Consider the following 21,817-nt stretch of genomic DNA (forward strand, 5'->3'; position numbering starts at 1 on the left):
GGCCACTAAAATCCAGCTTCGTTCAGGCAGGAGAGGAAACGTTTCATTACCTCCGGGAGGTTCTGATCTGCATTAATTTATTTATTTTGTCTGTTATTTAGAAGTATTACACAAAAACTACAAAACTGAATATCACAAAACGTGGTGGAAGATGCAGTTATGAAGTTACTTTAAATCAATTTAGAGAATTACTTGCTCTAAATCTAATCATTAGATGTGTTGCATTGAAACTAAAACCTTGCAATAATTATTTTTAAAGGATAAAATGCTTAAAATTTACAAGACGTATCAGGAGCAGATACCAATTTGGCTTTTAGTGATTAGTAGAGAATGTAATTACGCCTCTGAGAATTGACAGTTTGTGTGTTTACGTGCTCCTAGAAGGTCCTGCACCTCCCGAGCTGTGAAGTTGTTCTGTCCTCAGTGTCTTCATGTGCTTCAACATGTAGAGAGAAATCAAATCCCTGCAAAACAAACTGTTGTGTTTGTGTATTCGGAGCCTTTGAATCACACCTTGACTCGTCTTCTTCAATATTTACATGATAATGAAGAGCAAATTTGTGACGGATCATTTTTAAAACGAGCGTATTAATCACAAAAGCATCTGTATCGGCTAAAAGGTGGTTCACAAAAAGTTCACATCAACAGCTTCTATTTTAGAGCTGATTGTAAAACTATGTTCATTGGTTTTCATGTGTTTATTATTTCAAAGCATGAATCTGCAGCTGAACAGCCTGACACCAACTGAAGCAGCTTGGGGCTTGGACCCCTCCACCCTCCACCCTCTCATCCCTGTGTGTGGACGCAGTGTTCGAGGCCCTTTTGGACGCTCTCCTCGGTTCTGACCTCAGTTGACCTGAGCTTTACTTCCAGGTCAGTGTGTTTGCGCAGGACTCAAACAAACGTGTCCCTCGCAGGAGGGGGCAGAGCTTCAAAAACACCATCACCATGGACACGCGCTCCACCAGGAGAGGAGTGCGTGCGTGTGCGTGTGCGTGTGTGTACATAGAGGCATGTGTGTGTGTGTGAGGGGTGTAGGCTCAGTGCACTTTGCATATGAGTGTGAGTGCAACTTCTGAAAAAACTTGATAAAACAAACTGAAGCTCGGTTGCAAATTCAATATCATTTAACAAAAAGAACCACATTACGCGCACGTTGCCTCCGACCTTCTCCCGCGTCTCGCCGCCCGCAGCCGTGCGCGATCGACTGCCAGCGAAGTGATCCAGTGAAAGACACTGACGACCAATAGGAAGCGGAGCGCGGCTTGTTTCCGAGGGGAGGCCCCGGGAGGCGATGCCAAGCCGCTCGGAGGCGACTCAGTGAGCGGGGGGAGAAGCGCAGGCAGCAGCCGGGACCGTGGAGATCCTGCAGCCGCCTCACGGTGCCTGTGCGTGCGGGGGAAAGCGGCGCGGGGTCGCCCGGGTAAGAGCTCCAGGTTTTCATTCTTCCTCTCAACTCTCAAAAAAATAACACGGACACATTTCCGTGCGCTTTTTTTGTTTGTTTTTTGGCTCGACGCGCTCCAGCTTTACGCACGGATTTTGCAGACGGTTCCACGTAACTTTGCAACATTTGCCGGAACTGACTGTCGGTAAATCTGCTCTCGGAGGCTTCCTGATCTGTGTTTGAATGATTTCCACTCATCCACGTCCTCTCTCCCCCCCCCCTCTCTCTCTTCTTCCAGAGTGTGACGCCTGAGACGCAGCAGATTGATCGTCAGTTGGAGCCACGGTAGAGCAACATGGATGGATTTCATGACCAGCAAGTGCCTCACTGTAACTCCACAGTGAGTCTAAAGAAAGTTCCACCCTGACCACTCTTCATCGTCTCTAACTCTGAATCTAAGACAAGAAGCTCGCTCCTCATCTAAAGTCTATTTTCTCCTGTTACTCTCCATCTCTCTCGTCTTCCTCCTGCTGCTGCCAGGACTCATTCCTCCTCAGGGACCGTTTAAGTTTCATCAGACCATCAGAGATAAGCAGCTAAACAAGGTCCCCGCTACTTTACACAGTAGTGCTGGTTGTGCACCATGTTACCACTTGTTAATTAGGCTATGTCTGATGAGTGCAGCACAGGTCCCTGTGCATGTGCCAGACTTTAGAAGTGTGTGTGTGTGTGTGTGTGTGCGGCATCAATGAGTGGCTCACTGAGGCTCCTCCAGTCGTTCTCTCATTTAAACGCTGAACGTGCAGCCAAGAAAACACACTCTCTGCTCCAGTGAGGAACAGAAAACAATTGATTCGTGTGTGTCTCTCTCTCTCTCTCTTTCTTCTTTCCAGCGGCTGCAGGAGAAGACGAGGAGCTGCGAGAGGCCAGCAAATGACAGAAAGAGAAAATTCATTAAGTCCGACCTGGCTCAGGACACTGAAGGTAGGCGCAGGGCAGAGAGGGAGAAGTTAATTTCACGGCTCCTAAACATTTAGCAAAATTCAATTGGTTTGTGTCCACCTGCACTGCTAACTACAGAATCTCAATTACAACACGGCGGCCTGTGATGATTCTCTCAAGCCTCTGTCAGAGGTCAGAGACACAAATTGACTTGTTATTAGCTGCACAGTTGCCCACAATGCTCCAGTGGCACTGATGGCACATCAGCAGCGCCACAGTGGACTCAGTTGTTTCTGATGCTTCTCCTGGGCTTTGACTCCTTCTCCTGACTTGCCCTCTCTCCCCCCCTCTCCTCCTGCAGAGCTCTTCCAGGACCTCAGTCGGCTGCAGGAGACCTGGCTGGCAGAAGGTGAGTGTTTTAAATCTCCCAAGTAAAAAAAGGAACGAGGGGAGATGGGTAGAAACTGAGAGGTTGTGAGGGGTGAAAAAAAAAAGAAAGAAGCTGCCTGGAGTTACATGCCTCGCGTCGCAGTCCAATTAAAAGCCTGTGTGGAAGAGGCACCTTGTGTGTCATGCATACATTAGAGACTGTGAGCGAGGGGTCTTGAGGGAGACAGAGGAGGCTCTACCCAGAGAGTGTCATCACAAATTACCAGGAGAAGGCTCTCCGACGCTCACTGTCTCTTCTGCTTTTGGCAGGAGCTAACGCGCCGCACGCCAGCAGCCGCCACCTCCACCTCCACCAGAGCTCTGCTGTACTCCAGCCTCTCTCTCCCTCCCTCTCTCTTCCTCCCTCTCTCCCTCTCTCTCTCTCTCTCCCTCTGCTTCCTCTCAGCACACCTCTCTATCTTCTCCAGCTGTACCATCACCTTGTCTTCTTCAATTTCATTTCCTTGGCGCCAAAAAAAAAAAAAAAAAGAAAAGAGAGAATGGATTTATATCTTTTTTTATCGCAGACTTCCAAAACATCAGCCCTGGTCTCTTAGAGAGAGATTTTTTTTTTTTTTTTTATATAGTCGTCCTTTTCTTTTAATTTTTTTATTTATAAATCTTTTCCTCTCATGGCAAGACTTGCTCATTGTGGTCCGACTGAGACGTGATGCTTCAGGATTTAAGTACGAGTGTCCTGTTCCCGCCGTGTCTGCAGCACCGAAGTTTTGGTTCGTGGTGAATATTGCTCGTCTGTTGTTGTTTCGTGTGCATGTTTTACTGTTGGCTTGACTTTAGTGTTTGCACCTGACTCAGAATCGTACATGGAAGCTGAAAGTTTCTATTTCTGTAGTGTAGGAGTTTCATATTTTAGAGTTTGGAAGATTTGCAGTGAAAATCAGTAAAGAATTGTGGCGTTATTGTGAAAAGACAGACGTGTAAAGCTGATGATAACTTGCAGAAGATGATTTGAATTTAAATCTGACGTCAAACAAAGTTGTAGTATCTTCTCTGCAAATTTGCTAAATCATTTGAGTAAAATTATGTTTCTAAGACACATTAGTACAATAGTAATGCTGCTGTGTTATAAGGTAAAATAAAACTAAATATTTAGCACAAAACGTTTGCGTTAAGTTTTACATTCAAGTAAAAAGTATAGAATTTAAAAATGTTCTTAATTTGAAAGCGTTAAATTGCTGTTTTGTCCCTATACTGAAAGTTAAACAGAGAAACTACAAGAACGGTCTGAATAACATACAAATATCAACGTTTTTAAATATGTTTTTACTAAATATATGTTTTATTTATTTAAGTCAATTACAATTTTTTTCAGATTTTTTTTGGGCAATTTTATTTTCATGTTTTAATTAAAGCATCAAGTGCAAAAAAGATAATTTATATTTGAACATATCAGAGCTCAGGTTGAAAAGCTGCAATTCTTCTTTCTTCTCTCCTGTCATAAATATAATTGAATCAAGTGCAGTACTTTAAAGTAAAAAGAATTGAGTTGTACTACAGTCGAGTAGAATCGTAGCTCTCACTCTTCACACAGGTGGAAACGACTCTCCATCACTTACGGGCTCCATCTATTCTTTAACCCGTTTGAAAATGCTGCGAGTGCAAACCAAAGCTTTTTTTTTAAAAAAAAAAAAGAAAAGTATGCGATCTGGAAACAGATATTGAAGCAGCGGCGCCGACTCGGAGCAGCAGTCAGACCGTGAGGTGGCGCGGCGCCCACCGCAGGGCGTGTAAAAAGAATAAGACAGGATTTTAATATTTCAGTATCCAAAGTGAGAGGGGAGACGGCGGCGGGCGATAAGAGGTATTACTGTTAAGGATTTACAGTTCTGCCTGTCGTGGATCAATGTGATGATGAACGCTCGCAGATTGTGGATTTAATGAATGACTTCCTGTCCATTAAGATGAAAAGGAATACCTTCCCATTTGTAAGATTTATTAGTTCAGGTAATTGGAACAAGAGGAGGAATTATGAGAGACGGACTGAATTTCCGACTCCAAAGAGGTTGGAGGAGCTCGCCAGCTGACAGGCGTCTGTTCGACCCCCCCGCCCCCCCCCCCCGCCCCCCACCCCCGCACCACAGCGACCCGCCTCCTCCACTCAGGCTCCTACACTCATTTAAGTGTCTTTTTCATTCCCGGGAAAATCGTTTTAATCTCCAAATTCTCGCTTTAAAAAATGCGTCTCTTTTAGTTTAATGTTAAATCGGGTTAAAACCCGTTGTTGCAGGTTTTAGGAAAAACGCCTCCAACAGACTCGGGCCTCGTGTTCACAGCCTTTACAACTCCTCTCTTTTCATCCTCACTCCTCTTTTCTCCCCCCTCTCTGGATTTTTTTTTGTTTTGTGAATGGCGGCAGACTTCCAGCTCTGCCGTTTCTCCCCAGGAGTTTGTTGCAGGGATCAGCTGTCTCATTCACAGACTGAGGCCGCTGACGCATCCGTCCTGCTCCTCAGTTTGGACACCGATTTGGCTGCTGAGGTTTTTCACCACTAACGGGGAGGGGGGGCGTGATTAGACTCAGAGGGACGAGGGTTTTTAGAGGGTTTGAGTATGAAAGACTGTCCTTTATATCTTTTTTACTTTTTCTTTAAAGTCTTATGTCGTTACCCTTTAAAAAAAAAGCCGGCAGCACATCGGGAGTAGAGCAGCAGACGAGTCCCAGATCCTTCAACAGTAAATCAACCAGGCTAAAATCCAAATTGCATTTAAAAGAATTGCCCACAATAGTGTTTGAATAGGTTTAATTAGAGCAGATTCTAGAGAGACTTCCTCGCTGCTCTCTTCACCCGCCTGAGAACATGGAGCAATTGTCTCCTCTTGATCTGTTGATTGTTTACTCTCCTCAATTCACACCTTCTGCCGAGAAACAAAAAAAAAAACCATCCCCGATCACATCACGAGCGGCAGAGATGGGAAACCTGTGATTTCTCTTTTTTCTCTGAAGATCTCCAGACATGTGGAGACATGTTGCTGCTCCTGTGATAATGAGGATCCACCTCATTGTGCGTATAAATAGACGTGCTAATGACACATTTAAATCTCCTTTTGCCTTTCGCCGGCGAAGTGTCGAACTTGAGGGACACGAAGGGAAATGTCGCTGAGTGTAAATACGTGCCACACAAATGCGGACGTGCCCTAATTGGAGCCGGAGCGGGGCGGGCTTCATTATTTTAGCATTAGCCCGAGTGCAGGGGCGTTCGAAGCGCAGGTGAAGCGTTGGGAGGTTTGGAACAGACCTGACTCGGTAGGTACAGGTGGATTCAACAGTAGGGAAGAAGCCAATTAGACACTGTTAACAATGGGTGCTTGGCTGCTGGCGAGGAGCGAGAGCCGGGCCGCGGCGCTCACGTTTGACAAGGCGACCTCAGGAAGTGGAATTAGGAGGAAGTCAGTCACCTAAAGCAAAAAAATATCATGTCCCTCGCCGCCCGGCATTCCTAATTCCTAGTTAATTAGTTAATCATTGAAAACATATTGCTCAAAGCATTTCAAGGTTATTTGATGTGTGTAGCGCTGTTTGCTCATAAGCCAGTTTTTATTCTTAAAGGTCAAATTGTAGTAAAATAAGTGTTAAAATCTTCTAACTTGGTAAATTATTTTCACTATAAAACAACAAGTTAAAAAAAAAAATGTTTATACTGATACAAGACAAAAGAAAGGATAAAAACAATATTTAGATTTTATTTAATTTAGTTAAATTTTAGATCAACATGGATAAGAGATAATTTAGGTGCTTAGATTAAAAGGGAAATATGTATTTGTCTTTGGAGGACGACAGTGTGATATGTTTGAAAAGCTCCAGAATTACAACTAAATGGACCCTGTTGTGAGATTTCTATTTTTTATTAAATATTCCTTATATTTTTTCACATTGTTTTTAAATACGACTTAATAGTAGATATTAAAATACAGAAAATTGAGACTGTCAAAGGATTTAACATTTTGTTGCACATTGTAAAATAAAAATAAAAAACGCGGGCACCAAAGAGAAAACAAACGGATCCTCGCCCTGATTTCCTGTGAACTCTATTTCCCCGCAGCAGCGGCAGCAGGCGGCGCTGGGATAGGCCGAGCTCGCGTCCCAGGAGCCTGTTTGTCAGAGGAGGCTATTGGACCGGGGAGAGCTGTGATCAATGCTGCGTTGTCCATCAACATCACAAACAATCACGCTCTTTCTTCTTCTCTGCTTCTGTTTGCAGCTCAAGTTCCCGACAATGACGAGCAGTTCGTTCCAGACTTCCAGACTGAAAACTGTGAGTAAGAGACCACGTTGTTTTCCTCTCTGTTGTGTGTGTGTGTGTGTGTGTGTGCGTGTGTGCACGCATCACTGCTTGTGTTTACGTGTGTGTATATGTGGATTTTTTTTTTCTTTCACTTATCTCGACTGGTGTGTTTGTGTTCTGGGGGGGGGAGTGCACGTGGCGCTGTGTGTTTTTCCGTGCCCTCACCTTTGCTTACACAAGTGCTCTCTGGAGAGCTGCAGCAGTCTTGCAGGTTTGCAGACAGGTGCATGGGCAGGGGGTTATCTCTCTCGTTCTGTTTGTCTCTCCCTCCCTTCTGTCACCCGTGCACCTCTTCACACCACGGAGAGATTATCGCACTGTGACTTATTTGCATAGAGAAACATCAAAATATTGTGGTTGATGTTTTTCAGGGGGGTTGAAGTGATATTTTTAACTCCAGGTTGGAGAAACTGCTGTCAATCGATGGCTGTTTTGAATTTTTTTTAAATAAAATCTTTTAAAAAAAAATGCTCCTGCACGACCTCTCCTCAAAGTGCTGTTTGTGCAAAACCCTCCAGTGTGGTTAGATTTTCTAAATCAGGCAGCGTAATATTAGCTATTACCACATTTATCCTTTTCAGCTGCAGGTTTGTTGGCCTTCACGTGCACGGCCCAACCTTCACTGGGGATTTTACAGCAGGAAAAGAAGCCTTTTCACATATTCTCTATTTTCTTCCAACTAAAAGAACAAATTCACTCCTCGAGCTTTGATAAAATGTGTCTCTTGCAGTGATGAGGCAGTTAGCTGCACTTCACCTGGTCGTGCACGGTGGCTGCACACAGTGACTGGTGACTTGGCACCGTCCACTTCTGGAGGAAGTGGTGCCAAGATGGGGACAGAAATGGATTGAGTGGAGCTCAGTGGGACCCGGAGCAAGCACATGTCTTTCTGATGAGCCAAAACGCCCATGAAACTGTGAGAAAAGACACAGATCTGTGTGTCCCCAGGCTGCGTCTTCCCTCTGTCCCCCCCCCCGTCCTTTAACCTGGAAACAAGAGTTGAGGAAGGATTCTTCTCGAGAACAAAACGACAAGGTCACCTTAGTGTCAGTGTGGACTGTAAACTTTTAAAGGTCACAGACAGTAATTGGGTAAGCGGGGATGGATCTGGCACCGAAGTAGATCACACACCCTTTAACCCGGTGTGAGCCAGATTACAGATCCTGAATCAGGTTGTCCAAATTAAACTAGATCCTATTTGCACCAGCGCATTGTTTCCTTTCATTTGTCTTTGTTTCGCTTTGTTCAGCCCACGATCCAAACAATGAACCCAGCAGCTGCATGACAGATCAGGTGGTGAATTAGCCCTTATCCTAAAAAAATCCAAGATGGAGGAGCGATGCGTTTGTACAGTAGAGAACCAGAGGTCACAGAGACTTTCCCGTTGTCCTTCAGAGGTATAGCCAGGGTGGGTGGCCGCGGTGGCAGGAGACCGCTGACCATCTGAATTGTCCTGTTGGCAAACCTGCAGCAGACTGGAGAGGCACCGACAGATGGCGGGAGGGTGAGGGCACCGTGGTTGGGCGCTCGAGCAGGCGTCCCAGCCGGCAGCTCTCCCATATGGGTTTCACCGAGCCGAGAGATGGAGGGGCGGACGGCGAGATGGAGCGACGGACAGAGACGGACAGAGAGAGGGATAGAGACAGAAGTTGTGTAGAGAAGACAGTGAGAGGAGACAGACAGAGAGGTGCCGATGCTACATCTACCGATTGTCAAGCTGGAAACATCCCACGTTTTCCCTGATGTCAGCGAATTAAAGACAAACAGCGATGAACCGATCCAACAAAAACAGTTCGCTGTACGTCAGTCCTCCCACCTCCCCCCCCCGTCCTGCTGCCGCAAATACTCACTACTGCACTTAGTGTGTATTTTTGCAGAGACTGAAATAGTGCACGTTAACTGGTGTTTGTTAAAAACAGACAACTGCAGCGTTGTAGTTTATTTTGAGTCGATCCCAAATAAACAGGTAAAGATATTCCCCGACAAATGTGTCATTTACTCCTCAGGCTGTTTTGGCAACTCGCACAGCGGCCTTATAAAAACTAAAATTACTGTTTATACTTGTGACTTTAAAGATTCTCTCTACGTCTTTGAGTTAATATGCTGTTGGATTGTTGTTGGATTGTACTGACATTATAAATGATGGAAAATATCTGTTTTAGTAGCATAGTTAGCATTATGCTAAAAGTAGCCTAATTTACCCTTTAGCATCGTTAGTGGAGCTATCCAGTTAGCTGTCTGTGCTAGCATTAGCTAAAAAGTAGCGCAATTTTTTCATTAGCATTGTGAGTGTAGGTATCAATTGTGCTAGTTAAAAATACTGGACAATTTCTTTTATAGTAGAACAGTTAGCATCAGCTAAAAGCTAATTAGCATTAATTAAAAGAAGCATTCAGTTGTATTTTTAGGAAAAGATTATATTCAAATACACTTAACTATTAAAATATATGTGTTTTAAACTCACATACCAAGAAAACAAGATTAGCGTTAAAATGTTAGCTCCAATTCTCTGCTTGAATTTTACATCGGTAGTTGCAAATTTGCTTAAATGAAATGAGCAGCTCACGTAAAGCGACAGTATTTCACAGCCTTTTGTGTCAAAGTGGAAACTGGATAGAAGAGAAAGAGAAAAATTAAAGGAATCTCGATGGTTACTGTCGATCCGTCTTTTCCCGTCGGTGTTACTTCACATTTTCACGGAGTTAACGCCTCTCGAGAAGCTGCGTCTTCCCTCCACGTCGCAGCGTGTGAGCGTGGCCTCGAAGCAAAAGTGTCCTCGGGCTGAAGGAGAATTTTTCTTTGTCTCCAACTCCAACACAGATGCTTACCATTAGCATAACTTAGCGGGGAACGCAAGGAGTAGAGGAGGTGTAAAATGAGGCCACACGTTACCGGCAGATCCGAGCCTCCATCATTTAGCAGCGGTGGCGAGCACCTACAGTAGGTGAAAATGGAACGGAGGGGTTTTTTTCGCTGTTGCCAAAAGACCTGTATTTTCTCCTGAATGGGCTGGAGAAGTATCTGCCAAACGTCGGCTCGGGCTTCTGCCAAAACACACAATTTGTGGCTGAGTTTACACGACGTCCGGCGCCAACGGTTCTTTGATAGAAAAAAAATGTCAGATAAGGAAAATGTGAAATAATAATCTAGAGCACAAATTATTTCCTTACACGTATAACAGAGCTTGGGGGGAAAAAAACACGTTGTTTATTCCATTTGCGGCCGAGATTTCCGTCGAGTCTGAACAAACAAAGACCAAAGAAAATTACAGATTATTTGAGTTAATGGCACAGGGGGGGGAGAAGAGGAAAAAAAACAACCACATTTTGCATTCGAAATAGAGCCAGTAATTGTTCTAACTGCTTCTTTTTTTAAACACCCCACCATCGGAGTTAATCAATATGTAGATAATGAGAGCAATCAAGCAGTGATGGGCCTGACATTCTGGACTAAAAAGGAAGTCTCTTGTTTTAGTCGGAGGCGATGCCCCTCGCTATTGATTTGTGTACCTTGGCCCCCCACCGACGAAATCTATTGTGACATTTCCATTTCTAATTTAAGGCCCTGAGCTGCAGCGCATGTGAAGCTATTGTTCATAGCTGCTGTGACGCTGAGAGTTACACACAAGATGTCAAACAGATAAAAAGCCCAGTATCTGTTGATCCAGGGGTAAACGTGGCATTGAGCTGTGACGCAGACGTCCAGGGAGTCGGCTGAACTATAAAAAGAAAAACATATTCCTGTATGTTTATTGTCGCGGGTAATTAAAGTGACAGTTATTGTGACGTGAACAAGGGAAAACGCAAGTATTGCTTTGACTCCGCGAGACTTTTCCATGTCAGCGTCGTCAAAAGGTCTCCCCTCAGGAAGTGTCTCTTTGACCTCCGATCGATGACCCAGAAAGGTCAGGCCCCCAGCGAGGGCTGCGAACAACCCCTGAGCTTTGTCCTGCCGGGGCCGTGTGGCCCGTCCCCCGGGGGCTCGGCTGTGCATCAGATGGGGTGTTGGCAGATCGACCCCTGCTTGTACGACAGCTGTCAGTCAGCCGTGAGAAAAACTCCCCAAAACATCCTCCTCTCTCCCCCCAGCCCCTCTCAGCCCCCCCTCAGCCCCAGAGAGCTTCCTGCCTGTGGCTGGGTTTAAAATAAAAATACTCCCAAACCACAGATTTGGTGTTTTGGCTCATCAGATGTCTAAATGTTTGCTGGACCAGGAGTTGATGGATTTCCATTCGTGATTTCAGTTTTTAAACTCCCCTCAGCCTGAAACATCAGTTTGAAATCCTCCCCCCCCCCCCCGACCGCGACTGGCCCTCTCTGGTGTTCGGCAGAGCGCTGCGGGATTGGCCCCCGCCGCTGGTTTGTGTGCGGTGAGACGGCGATTGGCAAGGCAACCCCCGAGCCCGACTTCATTCTGACTGACTGGGGTTTTTTTTTTCGTCAGAAGCGCAGCCAATTGGATTAGCGTTGATCATGACTCGGGATGATGGGATGTTAATCAGGACTGATCAGGCACTTAACAGCCGCTCAGATGCATCGGGGCTCGTCGGCGGCCATAGGTAGAGAGCACAGCCCCCCCCCCCTCTCCCTCCAGATCAATGGGCCCGGTTGTTGTCGTCTGGAAGGTATTGACAGCCAGCTGAAAGCAGATAAAGCTTTCATAGGAGCTCGCCGCACACCCAGGTTCATGTTTGTCATATTTCACTAAGCGAGTCCCCGTCAGGAGAAAGGACGAACAAATGAGATTTGAAGTGAGCTGTTTGTGTAACTGATGATCTGAGATGTCAAATCCTGTCGGAGGACGGATGCTCGGAAGAAAGACTTTTAACTTAAACATGTTCATCCTGATCTATGATGGACTCGCTTGTATCTGTGCTGTAATATGGTTGTTTTTAAATCCAGGCTCACATCATTCAATGTAGCTACGTCTAAAATCTGCTGTATGTTTTTTTAACAGAATTGATTCATGTCATCACTTTTTTTTACAAAGGCAGCAACAATAATTTTAAAACGGTTGAAAATGCCTCTCTATAAATAAAATTGTAAGAAAAATCATCTTTATCTATTATTTCTGAAAACGTTCACGCTTGAAAACCTCAGCCATGAAAATTAAATTGCAGAAATGTGTCTAAACAGGGACAGAAATTTATATAAATTGCTGCTAACACTAAATTACTAAATTAATCTTTAACCTGTTTTCCTGCATAAATTCTATTTCAATTCCTTAATTCGCTTCTCTAAAAAATATCCTCTCGCGAAAAATGCAGAACCCTGACGTTCGCATCTGTTCTCAAAAGCCACATTTATACCATGTTCATTTGATTTATTGTCATGCAGTGTTCTGGAACAGTCTTCTCTTCTCCTGTTGCAGTGGCGTTCCACGGACTGCAGCTGAAGATCAAGAGAGAGCTGCACAGCCCGTGTTCGGAGCTGAGCTCCAACTGTTCTCAAGAGCGGCCCTTCAAACTCCAGTATGGAGAGAAGTGCCCGTACAGCGTCAGGTGAGCGTCTCTCAGAAACACCTCCGAGTGACACCTCGTTCACAGAGACAAGATCTGTGGTTCCCCATTCATTCATTCTTTAATAAACTAGTTACAGATGTAGAAACAGTTGAGAAGTCATCTCCTCATCTGGAGAACATATCCACACTTTTATACTTTACACTTTTTCTGCATCTTCAACGATGAACCTGTTTTCTATTCATTTTCAGTCATAAATCATTTTTGTCAAATTGTTATTTTTACTGTTTTTATCCATTCGTTTACAAACCTGATGAACATTTAAAATTAGATGGACATGGACGTGTCTCATTTTGAAATCCGACGCACATTGTGATAAGTACAGTCGTGCTGGGTGAGTTCTCTTGTGTTGCCTGGTTACACTCTGATTTGATTTGTAACACATCGCATTCATTCCACATGCGTGTTAGCGTAATGGCCTCGTGTGCAGGGAGTCGTCGTGTGTTTTATTTTTGGTGGTGAATCACATGTGAGGTTCATTTGCTCACCTGCTGATCAGAGGCTCAGAGCAACAGACAAACAGACATTTGGCTTCACGTGGAAAATCTCCGCACTGTAAAGATTGTTGTTGTGTTAATTAAAATGAGGAAACAAAAACGCATCTGAGCTCATATTTGATTTTGGAAGTTTTGGTATTGAAAGATGAATGTGTGGCAAAAAGGAAAAGTTTATAATAGTGCAAAAACAACTATTCCCTTAAATGTCACCTTGTAAATCAGTTTTAATTTGCCTTCTTTCCACTATAACTATCAAATAAAGGCCACAGGACAAAATATACTTAAATATATAAGAACCAAGTATATTTTAATCTATTTATATATATATTTTTTCCATCTGTACTATCTTCCAAATCTGGGCAGCATCAGTAAAGTATGTTCTAGTTTTACCAGAAGCTTCACTGACTCTTGTCTCTTTACCCCAGTGCCTATGAGCAGAAGCAGCCTGCAGGAATGAAGCCCTCCAGCCCAGTGACGCCCCCCTGTAGCACCCCTGTGTCCCCCCTCCACCATGCCTCACCCACGGCCGCCCCGACGCCCAAACCAGACAGGACCTACGCTCACATCCCGTCCTCCCAGCCGCTCGCTGACAACACCTACTCCATGGACCACAGGTGGGTCTGAGGCCTTTAGCTGCCGGTTCGACTCCGACGGCAGCAGATGCACATGATGTCGTTTAATGTCCGAAGTGACGTAATCCAGAATATCAACATTCTCTGCTTGTGACCCATTTAAATACAGAAATGTTGCATAATCTGTAACTTCACTGAGAATTACTCAGAATAACTGAAGCTATGATTAAAACCAGTCAGCGTAAAAATGTATTTATGTTGAGGAGGATTCTTGAGCTGTGAGAACTTTGCACGTCACAAAATTATCGCGGCTCAAAGACACGATTCACGATATGTTAAGTGTCAGTAAGTGTGAAACACTCAAATATAGTAAATAAGTCAAAAATACAATAAATACATAAGACGCTATAAAAGGTAGTCATATATACAATGTAAACAAAATATTTACAGTGTACAGTACATTACAAATATATGATATTGAAATTCCACGTATGGAAAATTATAAGTTTTGGTTTTAGACAGTTTAGAAGCTTTTGGAGCTTTCAACTAGTTAAATTGATTATTAGATTGTCATTAAAATGTCATTTCCAGCTTAATTAGTGGTTTTATTTGTTTTACGTGATAGCTCAGTGTTTTTCTTGAGACTTTGAAGATGTCAGGATGGGATTAAAGCAACTGACATTTTCTGATGTTTCATAGACTAAAGGTTTATCAACAAAATCAGTTCATGTCAAATTCAATTTCTATTCGCAAACAACTTGGCTTTCAGTCGCCTCTCGTTGACTTCTTTAATAAAAAAGTGAGTAACTGGGCCTTTAAGCTGATGTTGTTTTGCTCCGTCTTTAAGAAAAAACTTGTGATCAAAGATTTAAATTCTCTCTTTAACTGCTCGTTTGAAATTCATTTTCCAAAACAAGATCAAAACCAAACACTGTTAAGTTTCCGTCTTTGTCTCCTCTGGTGCGTCCGTCCTCCTCAGATTCCGACGTCAGCTCTCCGAGCCGTGCCACTCGTTCCCCTCCCCGCCCACGATGGCTCGGGACAGCCGGCCCATCTACCACAGGCAGATGTCGGAGCCCAACATCCCCTTCCCTCCTCAGGGCTTCAAGCAGGAGTACCCCGACCCGCTGTTCGAGCACCCGGCCATGATGGGGGCGCCGCTGCCCCACACGTACCCCACCACCATGATGATCAAGCAGGAGCCCCGGGACTTCACCTATGACTCAGGTGAGAGGTTTGCGTGTGTGTGTGCGTGTGCGTGTGCGTGTGTGTGTGTGTGTGTGTGTGTGTGTGTGTGTGTGTGTGTGTGAGGTACAAGAAGTGAAAGCAGCGTTTTTCTTCTGCCGGAGCGTTATCATCTCAGGAATGGGAGAAGACAAGGGAGGAGGGGGTCGGCGTTTATTGAGTTTGCCCATTATTAGGGCAGGGGATCTGGTTTTTGCAGGGTGTCTGCACCGGTCGCCATTTCCTGTGGCGCTGTAATAGAAAAGAGGAGGGGTGGGGGGGGGGCTGGGGTGGGGGTGGGGGGGGGGGGGGGGGGGGGGCTGTGCCTGTTTACAGTCCAACATCCACCCTCCCACACTTGTTCGCTCCCTTTAGTCAGAGTCAAGGGACCTAATCCTCCGCCTGCGGCCTCTGAGGAGCCCGAGGCTACACCAGGACATGAATGAACATACGCTGGACGGCTGGGTTCATTCACCAGGCGCTCAGCGACGACCCGGGAGAGAGCGTGTGACCAGTCAGGAAGAAAAGTAACCTCTTCCCGCGCTGATGAGCTCTGGGGCCGAGCTGTGGCTCCGCTCTCTCTCTGTCACGTCGTGAAGGAGCCTGGAAACTGGAGATCAGTTTCCAGTGGCAGGTTTACTTTGCCAGTCGTGTGTTTGCCGAGTTTCACAAAGACGCTCGGCTTCTAAATGCTAATTAACACCACTGGGTAATTTCAGAAAAAAACAGCCTCGGTGATAAAACACTTCCTCCTTTTGACAAACAGGTTTTAACTTGATATGTGACAGATTGAGTAAAGATCAGGAACAAACTGCAACTGAATTACTTTTTATTATTTTATCTAAAAAGCAGAGACAAGGTTTAGTTTGATTACATTTTCCAGACATTTAAGAAGCAGTGAATAATTGGTGTGTTTGCTTGATAAATGGCTTAAACAATTAATTAATAATTAGTGATCAAAGTTGTTATCGAATGGGCTCAGATTAATTTCAACACTCTCTCTTTGTGTCTGATAATGAGAGAAACAAAGGAACAATGGTGAATTATTAGTTTATCGACACTGAAAAATCTGGGTTTCTTTGGGTTCTTGAAAATAATCTGAATTTTACGCCTGAACAAATCTTGAATACCTTAGAATATTAAGTTAAATACTTGGTTAAACAGACGTTTTGGCAGTTTGTATAGTTTGTAATTTCTTCACGTGTTGTAGTTCAATTACATAGATATTAACACGCTGTGATAAAACTACAAATAAGACCAAAGTGGAACTGAAAACTAACATGGAAAAAACTATGTCGTTTGAGGGATAACGTGGAGTTATAGATTTTAAATTTAAATCAAAATGGTCTTAAAAAGTCTTAACTTGCTTTTATTATTTTTATTATCAATAAAGTGAGTGTAGGTAAAGAGAGGAGAAAGAATATCTCCGTCCTGTCCTGTGGATCCAGGACGCAGCATCCGAGTGGATTTATTATCCGTCACAGTGGAGCATGTTGACCGGGCCTGTTGGGAAGGATGGGAGGGGAGCTGGTAATTTCATTAGCAGCAATTTCCTCTACAAGCCCATTACTTTGATGAAGTTCAGAGAAATGTTTATGGGCCTAAATGAAGGGCCTCGGTCTGTTTATTGAACATTCACTTTGTAACCTGTTCGGCCCTTTTTTTTTTTTTTTTTTGTTGCTCACAAGCGATGACAGTGATGTCTGTACGTGGGAGGTTCTGACAAATACAGTAAATGGACAATTCAATCTGGACAGTGTCGTTAAACCAGCCAGTGATACAGGCATCAACGCTATATAGTTGTTTCTTTAGAGGATTATTGAGAATTCTGTTATTAGACATGAAAAGTGAAGTGATTTGATTTTAAAATGTTTAATTACATCCGTGAAATATTATGTTTTGTGGTTTAAAATGCAAATATCCAGTTTAAAGTTAGATTCTTGTCAGATCCATCGCAGTGATAAAGAAAATAAAGAATAGAAATGTGGGAAAAGGTTTGTAAACTATCAATATTCAAAATGCAGCAACAATAATTTGATAAACTAAAGGAAAAACCATCTTTCTCTTATTTATTAAGATGTTCAGACCCTCGGCTGATCGTCAGGACTGTGTGGGTGTGTCTTAATCTGATTTGATTGGCGGTCGCCTGGCAACTCGAACAAATACCCTTCTGCTGTTATTATATTTTCATTTAAAAAAAGTCCCGCCCCATCTCGAACCAGTGAACAGACCCAATCATCCGGGAGCAGCTTGATTGAGGAAACACATTTTCACGGCCTTGAAAATGAAAAACGACGCTTTCATCTGCGTTTAGCGAACGTGCTGCGTCGGCACAATATCCACCGAGAAAGTCAAAAGAAACCAACACCTGCAGGTCGCTGTGGTTTTTATCTTTAATAAAAAAAAGTAAAAGCACATTATTGAGCCGTCACGATATGAAAAGAATCTTATATCTTTTGTCAGGTTGTGTTTTCACGCCAGCGCCGGTGTTTTGTTCGGTAGTAAATCTTCCCTGCGAGTGGAGACGCTCCCAGGATCTATTAATGGTTTGATATAGTGAGTTCGCCGGTGGCTGGGAGCCATTGCCGTGCTGGCGCTGGAGGGCATCTTCTTTAATCAGAGCCAGTGGTGCATTGAGCGAACAGGCTTTGACTGCTCTCAGATAACTGAGATAGTGTTCTTAATGCTGCCTTCGGGCCCTTTAACACCCACTCTCCCGCTCTGGCTTTCAGCTGAAGTGCCGAGCTGCCATTCTGTCTACTTACGGCAAGACGGCTATCTGGCTCACACCACCAGGACTGAAGGTACAGACGATGACACGAGCGAACGCTGTGACGCTGCCACCTACGTGCGGATCGTATGTCTCACTTTACCCTTTATCTTGTCTTCCAGGGTGTATGTTTGAAAAGGTGGCGAGGCATTTCTACGATGACACCTGCGTCGTGCCAGAAAAGGCCGAAGGTGAGTTTTTTTTACCAACGTCAAATACTTGTAAACACTGCAATGAAACGTACTCAGAGTAATAATGATCCGCACTGTGTCCTGAAGGTGACATCAAGCAGGAGGCAGGCCTGTACCGCGAGGGCCCGTCGTACCAGCGCAGAGGCTCGCTGCAGCTCTGGCAGTTCCTGGTCGCTCTGCTCGACGACCCGTCCAACTCGCACTACATCGCCTGGACCGGCCGCGGCATGGAGTTCAAGCTCATCGAGCCGGAGGAGGTGAAGTTTGTTCCCAAATCCTGATTCTTCACACAGTTCTTGCACTTGCTTGTGTTACAATCAAGAGAAAAGCGTGAAATAATTCAAAGACGAATGTGAGAGCTTTGCTGCAGCAGCTGGAATGTGCGAGTTAAAATCCTCGTAAATGTGAAAATCTTCAGGGTTTTGAGCTGTTGAGCTGATTGTAAAATGTAAAATAATCAACGTGTTGGAAAGATGATGGAAACAATCTTCCAGTTTCAGCTCTGGCTGAAGTGTGGATTTACAGTACGTTGCAGTAAAAGCTAGTATAATAAATTAGCATTTGAAGAGGATTGAATAACGTGCTCGGCTCTCTGTGGTCAAACCAGGCCCGGATTCGCCATAACAGTTTATTTTTATTCATCTTTTATCTTTATTGATCAAACCAACCCCCCCCCCCCCCCCCCCCCCCCCCCCTTGCTGAATATCTCACAGGACATATTCCTAAAAATAATATCCCGTGTCGACGGTTGGGCCTTTTGAAATGGAAACAGAGGCCGGGTCTGTGTGCGCCCCCATCGCACACAGTGGGGCTCAGTCCCTGTTGCTCGCTGTTCGGAGGATGCGGGGTCGCAGGCGGGGGGGGGGGGGGGGGGGGGGGGGGGGGGGGGGGGGGGGGGGGGGGGGGGGGGAGGGAGATGGAGGGGTAACCTTGCAGCCGTCCACGCAGACCCAACGGTGTCTGGAGGCAGGGGCCAGCTGCAGCGAACAGGGGGGCCCATTCATGCCATCAGGTGACCAAACCCCCCCCCCCCCCGGGTGTTGGGACGCCACGGACAAACGACAGCGAGCGGCTTCTGCCTTTTCACCAGGTGGAGCACATCAAAAACATCAGAACAAGAGATTCAGGGGAAAGAAAACGGGAGCTGGAGGAGAAGCAGAGAGGAGAAGCTGAAGCTGAAGCTGAAGCGAGAGAGCGAGCGAGAGAGCGAGAGAGCGAGCGAGCGAGAGAGCGAGCGAGAGCGCCGTGGGGCTGTGGGTTTGGGCTGCGAGGCCGGGTGGTGGGTGGTCTGGTAGACAGGTGCTGTAACATCTGCTGCCTCCTCCGCTGGGTGTGTGACAAGCTCCTAATGAACACATCCCTGCTCAGGTCTGCTCCGGCCGGACGCTCTGTAATTACGCTTATTAGGAGAATGTGGATAAATAAGTTTGTTCAACGTTTCAGCTGCAGCGACGCTCCCTGTCAGGAACTCGGGTCGAGCGTCTGTGTTGCAGGGATCTCGTCTGGCGTCCTGGTCTGTTGTTTGTGTTTACTGACATTGTGCTGTGTGTGTGCGTGTGTGTGTGTTTGTTACGAAGGTGGCACGTCGGTGGGGGATACAGAAGAATCGACCGGCGATGAATTACGACAAGCTCAGCCGATCGTTGCGCTACTACTACGAGAAGGGGATCATGCAAAAGGTAACAGGACAGAGACTTTACAACAATAAACACACTGAATATTCATGATTGGATTCATAAGATTAATGAAATATCACAAAAAACGTATACAATAATACTTTAACACATTTCAAGGATGAAAAAGAAGCGGGGAGAAGATAAATCTTTCATTAACCTGCCTCCTTTCATATAAATAACTTGAGTGCAGATGGCCGTCCCCCCATTCTTTAACTTCCTTTCTTTTTCACATAACAACAAATCAATTGTCCATTGCCTGATCGACAGCAGCTGTGTTAAGCTCCTCCTCCTCCTCCTCTGTAGCTTAAAGAAGGAGGTGGAGCTTTTTAAAGATGGTGGAGCTGCTGAACAACAAAGGACTCAACGTTAATCCTGTGAAGTTAAATAAAAGTTTTTACATTTTCACCAAATTGTCCACAGAATAATTCCTGGATCTTCCTAAAAAAAAAAGTGAGATCTTTAGGGAGCTGATCTTTATGAGTGTGTGTAATTTGTTGCAGCTGTTTGGGCCTTGATGGAGATATGAGCTCTTCTGAGTGACGTGCTTAGATCTAAGGTAGAGCGGGTCGTCCACTAACCAGACAGTTGGTAGTTTGATCCCTGACTCCTCCAGTCCGGATGCCAAAGTGTCCAAGATACTGAACCCCAAATAGTTTGAGCTGTGTGTGATAGAATAATTGCAGCAGATAGTAAGTTGGAGACTTCACTTGCAGTTCGTACACATCCACATACTTAACAGTAGGAAATATCGTTGCTCCTTCACTGAGCATCAAACCAAATGAATGAAGTTTCCTCGTGTGTCATCACCATCCAGCTGTGAACCTGCTGCAGCTCCTCCAGGTCTTTTGTGTTCAATCAGTCAAACTTAATTTGTGCATCTTTAGACAATGTCTGCATCTGGTAAATGTTTTATGAAAACTTGAAACATGTTGCACAACTCTTCTTCTCTGTTTACCACATTTTTTTATCTGGTTCGCCTTTATCATGAGTCAGGATATATTCTAATTACAATTGATTTAAGGTGGTTTTTATAGATATATTTTTAGGATTTCAGGAGAATATTCAGAACAGATTTCGGCGTCATGGTTTTATATTTATGGTATTTTTTTATGTACATTTTAGTCTTTGTTTTTTTAATTAAATTTCTTTAAAAAAGGATGATGATGGTTTTATACACTTGGTTTTTGTTAAAAATGGATGTTACACCATTTTTAACCCATTGACGGTTAAGAGGAAAGTTTTTTTTGAGAATATTCTCAAAAATATGTCTGCAGGTTTCACAATTATCGTATTTTTGATGTATTCTCTCAATAAAATTGGATGAAAAGATGATGATAATGTTTCTTTACACTTGGTATCTAACTGATTTATTAAGTCACAGAAGTTACAACTTACTGAAACCCAAAAGTTCAACTCCCAAATTCATCCTCTCAACTATCTCCGCCTCTTCCTCCCTTGTCCAGGTGGCCGGCGAGAGATACGTCTACAAGTTCGTGTGCGACCCCGAGGCCTTGTTCTCGATGGCGTTCCCCGACAATCAGCGGCCGGTGCTGAAGACGGACATGGAGCGGCAGATCAACGAGGAGGACACGGTGCCGCTGTCGCACTTTGACGAGAACATGGCCTACGTGCAGGAGGCGCCCTACTGCCAACCGCACCCCTACAGCGAGGGCTACGTTTATTAACGGCAACCCCCCCCTCCTCCGCCTCCTCCTCCTCCTCCTCCTCCACCTCCTCACACACTCACACACTCATGCCCTCAAACACACACCTCCATTCTCCATCTCTTCTTCCATCCTCCGTCACTCCAGAGACTGTTGTGTCCTCTAATTCACAGTCGCTCCAGGAATAAGACTGAACACACACATGCAGCGGAGCTTTCTCTCTCTCTCTCTCTCTCTCTCTCTCTCTCTCTCTCTCTCTCTCTATCTATCTCTCTATCCCCCCCCCCCCCCCCTCTCTCTCTCTCTCTCTCTCTATCTATCTCTCTATCCCCCCCCCCCCCTCTCTCGCTCTCTCTCTCTCACATAAACACACACGTCCTCTGGTTCTTTTTGCTCTTGTCTTTCTGACGTCCACAGCAGGATGGAGAGTGCACTTTACGGACAGGAGGAGCGACGCGGCGTTAACCTGCTAGCTATGAGCTATGTGGTGGTTTATGTTTGTACATTAATGTGGGAATCGTTCTGTTTGTTTCTTCTGTTTTTTTTATTATTCTGATATTTGTTTGTCGGAGCATGTGGCTGCGTGTTGAGACGGGACCCAACGACGACGGACGAAGCGACCTCGTCCGCACGCGAGCAGCGA

The 21,817-nt window shown here is 44.9% G+C and overlaps 1 protein-coding gene across 5 annotated transcripts; it reads left to right on the plus strand.

The window, feature by feature from the left end:
* The first annotated feature begins 1,130 nt into the window (after nucleotides 1–1,130).
* Nucleotides 1,131–21,442, plus strand: etv1 (ETS variant transcription factor 1). 5 transcript variants are annotated; one of them, XM_034611750.1, is made up of 13 exons: nucleotides 1,131–1,423; nucleotides 1,686–1,787; nucleotides 2,281–2,371; nucleotides 2,691–2,738; nucleotides 6,979–7,032; nucleotides 12,412–12,562; nucleotides 13,503–13,691; nucleotides 14,629–14,876; nucleotides 17,606–17,677; nucleotides 17,766–17,834; nucleotides 17,922–18,091; nucleotides 19,412–19,513; nucleotides 20,974–21,442. In XM_034611750.1, the coding sequence occupies exons 2-13, from the start codon at nucleotides 1,743–1,745 to the stop codon at nucleotides 21,193–21,195; spliced, it is 1,461 nt and encodes a 486-aa protein (XP_034467641.1). In that variant the 5' UTR covers nucleotides 1,131–1,423; nucleotides 1,686–1,742; the 3' UTR covers nucleotides 21,196–21,442. The 5 variants fall into 5 exon arrangements, with proteins under 5 accessions (XP_034467641.1, XP_034467643.1, XP_034467644.1 ...); XM_034611752.1 differs by having other exon boundaries at nucleotides 1,138–1,423; nucleotides 12,433–12,562; XM_034611753.1 differs by lacking the exons at nucleotides 1,131–1,423; nucleotides 1,686–1,787; nucleotides 2,281–2,371; nucleotides 2,691–2,738 and adding an exon at nucleotides 2,849–3,489.
* Nucleotides 21,443–21,817: the final 375 nt, after the last annotated feature.

This window comes from Hippoglossus hippoglossus, chromosome 16, assembly GCF_009819705.1.
Source record: "Hippoglossus hippoglossus isolate fHipHip1 chromosome 16, fHipHip1.pri, whole genome shotgun sequence".
NCBI lineage: Eukaryota > Metazoa > Chordata > Actinopteri > Pleuronectiformes > Pleuronectidae > Hippoglossus > Hippoglossus hippoglossus.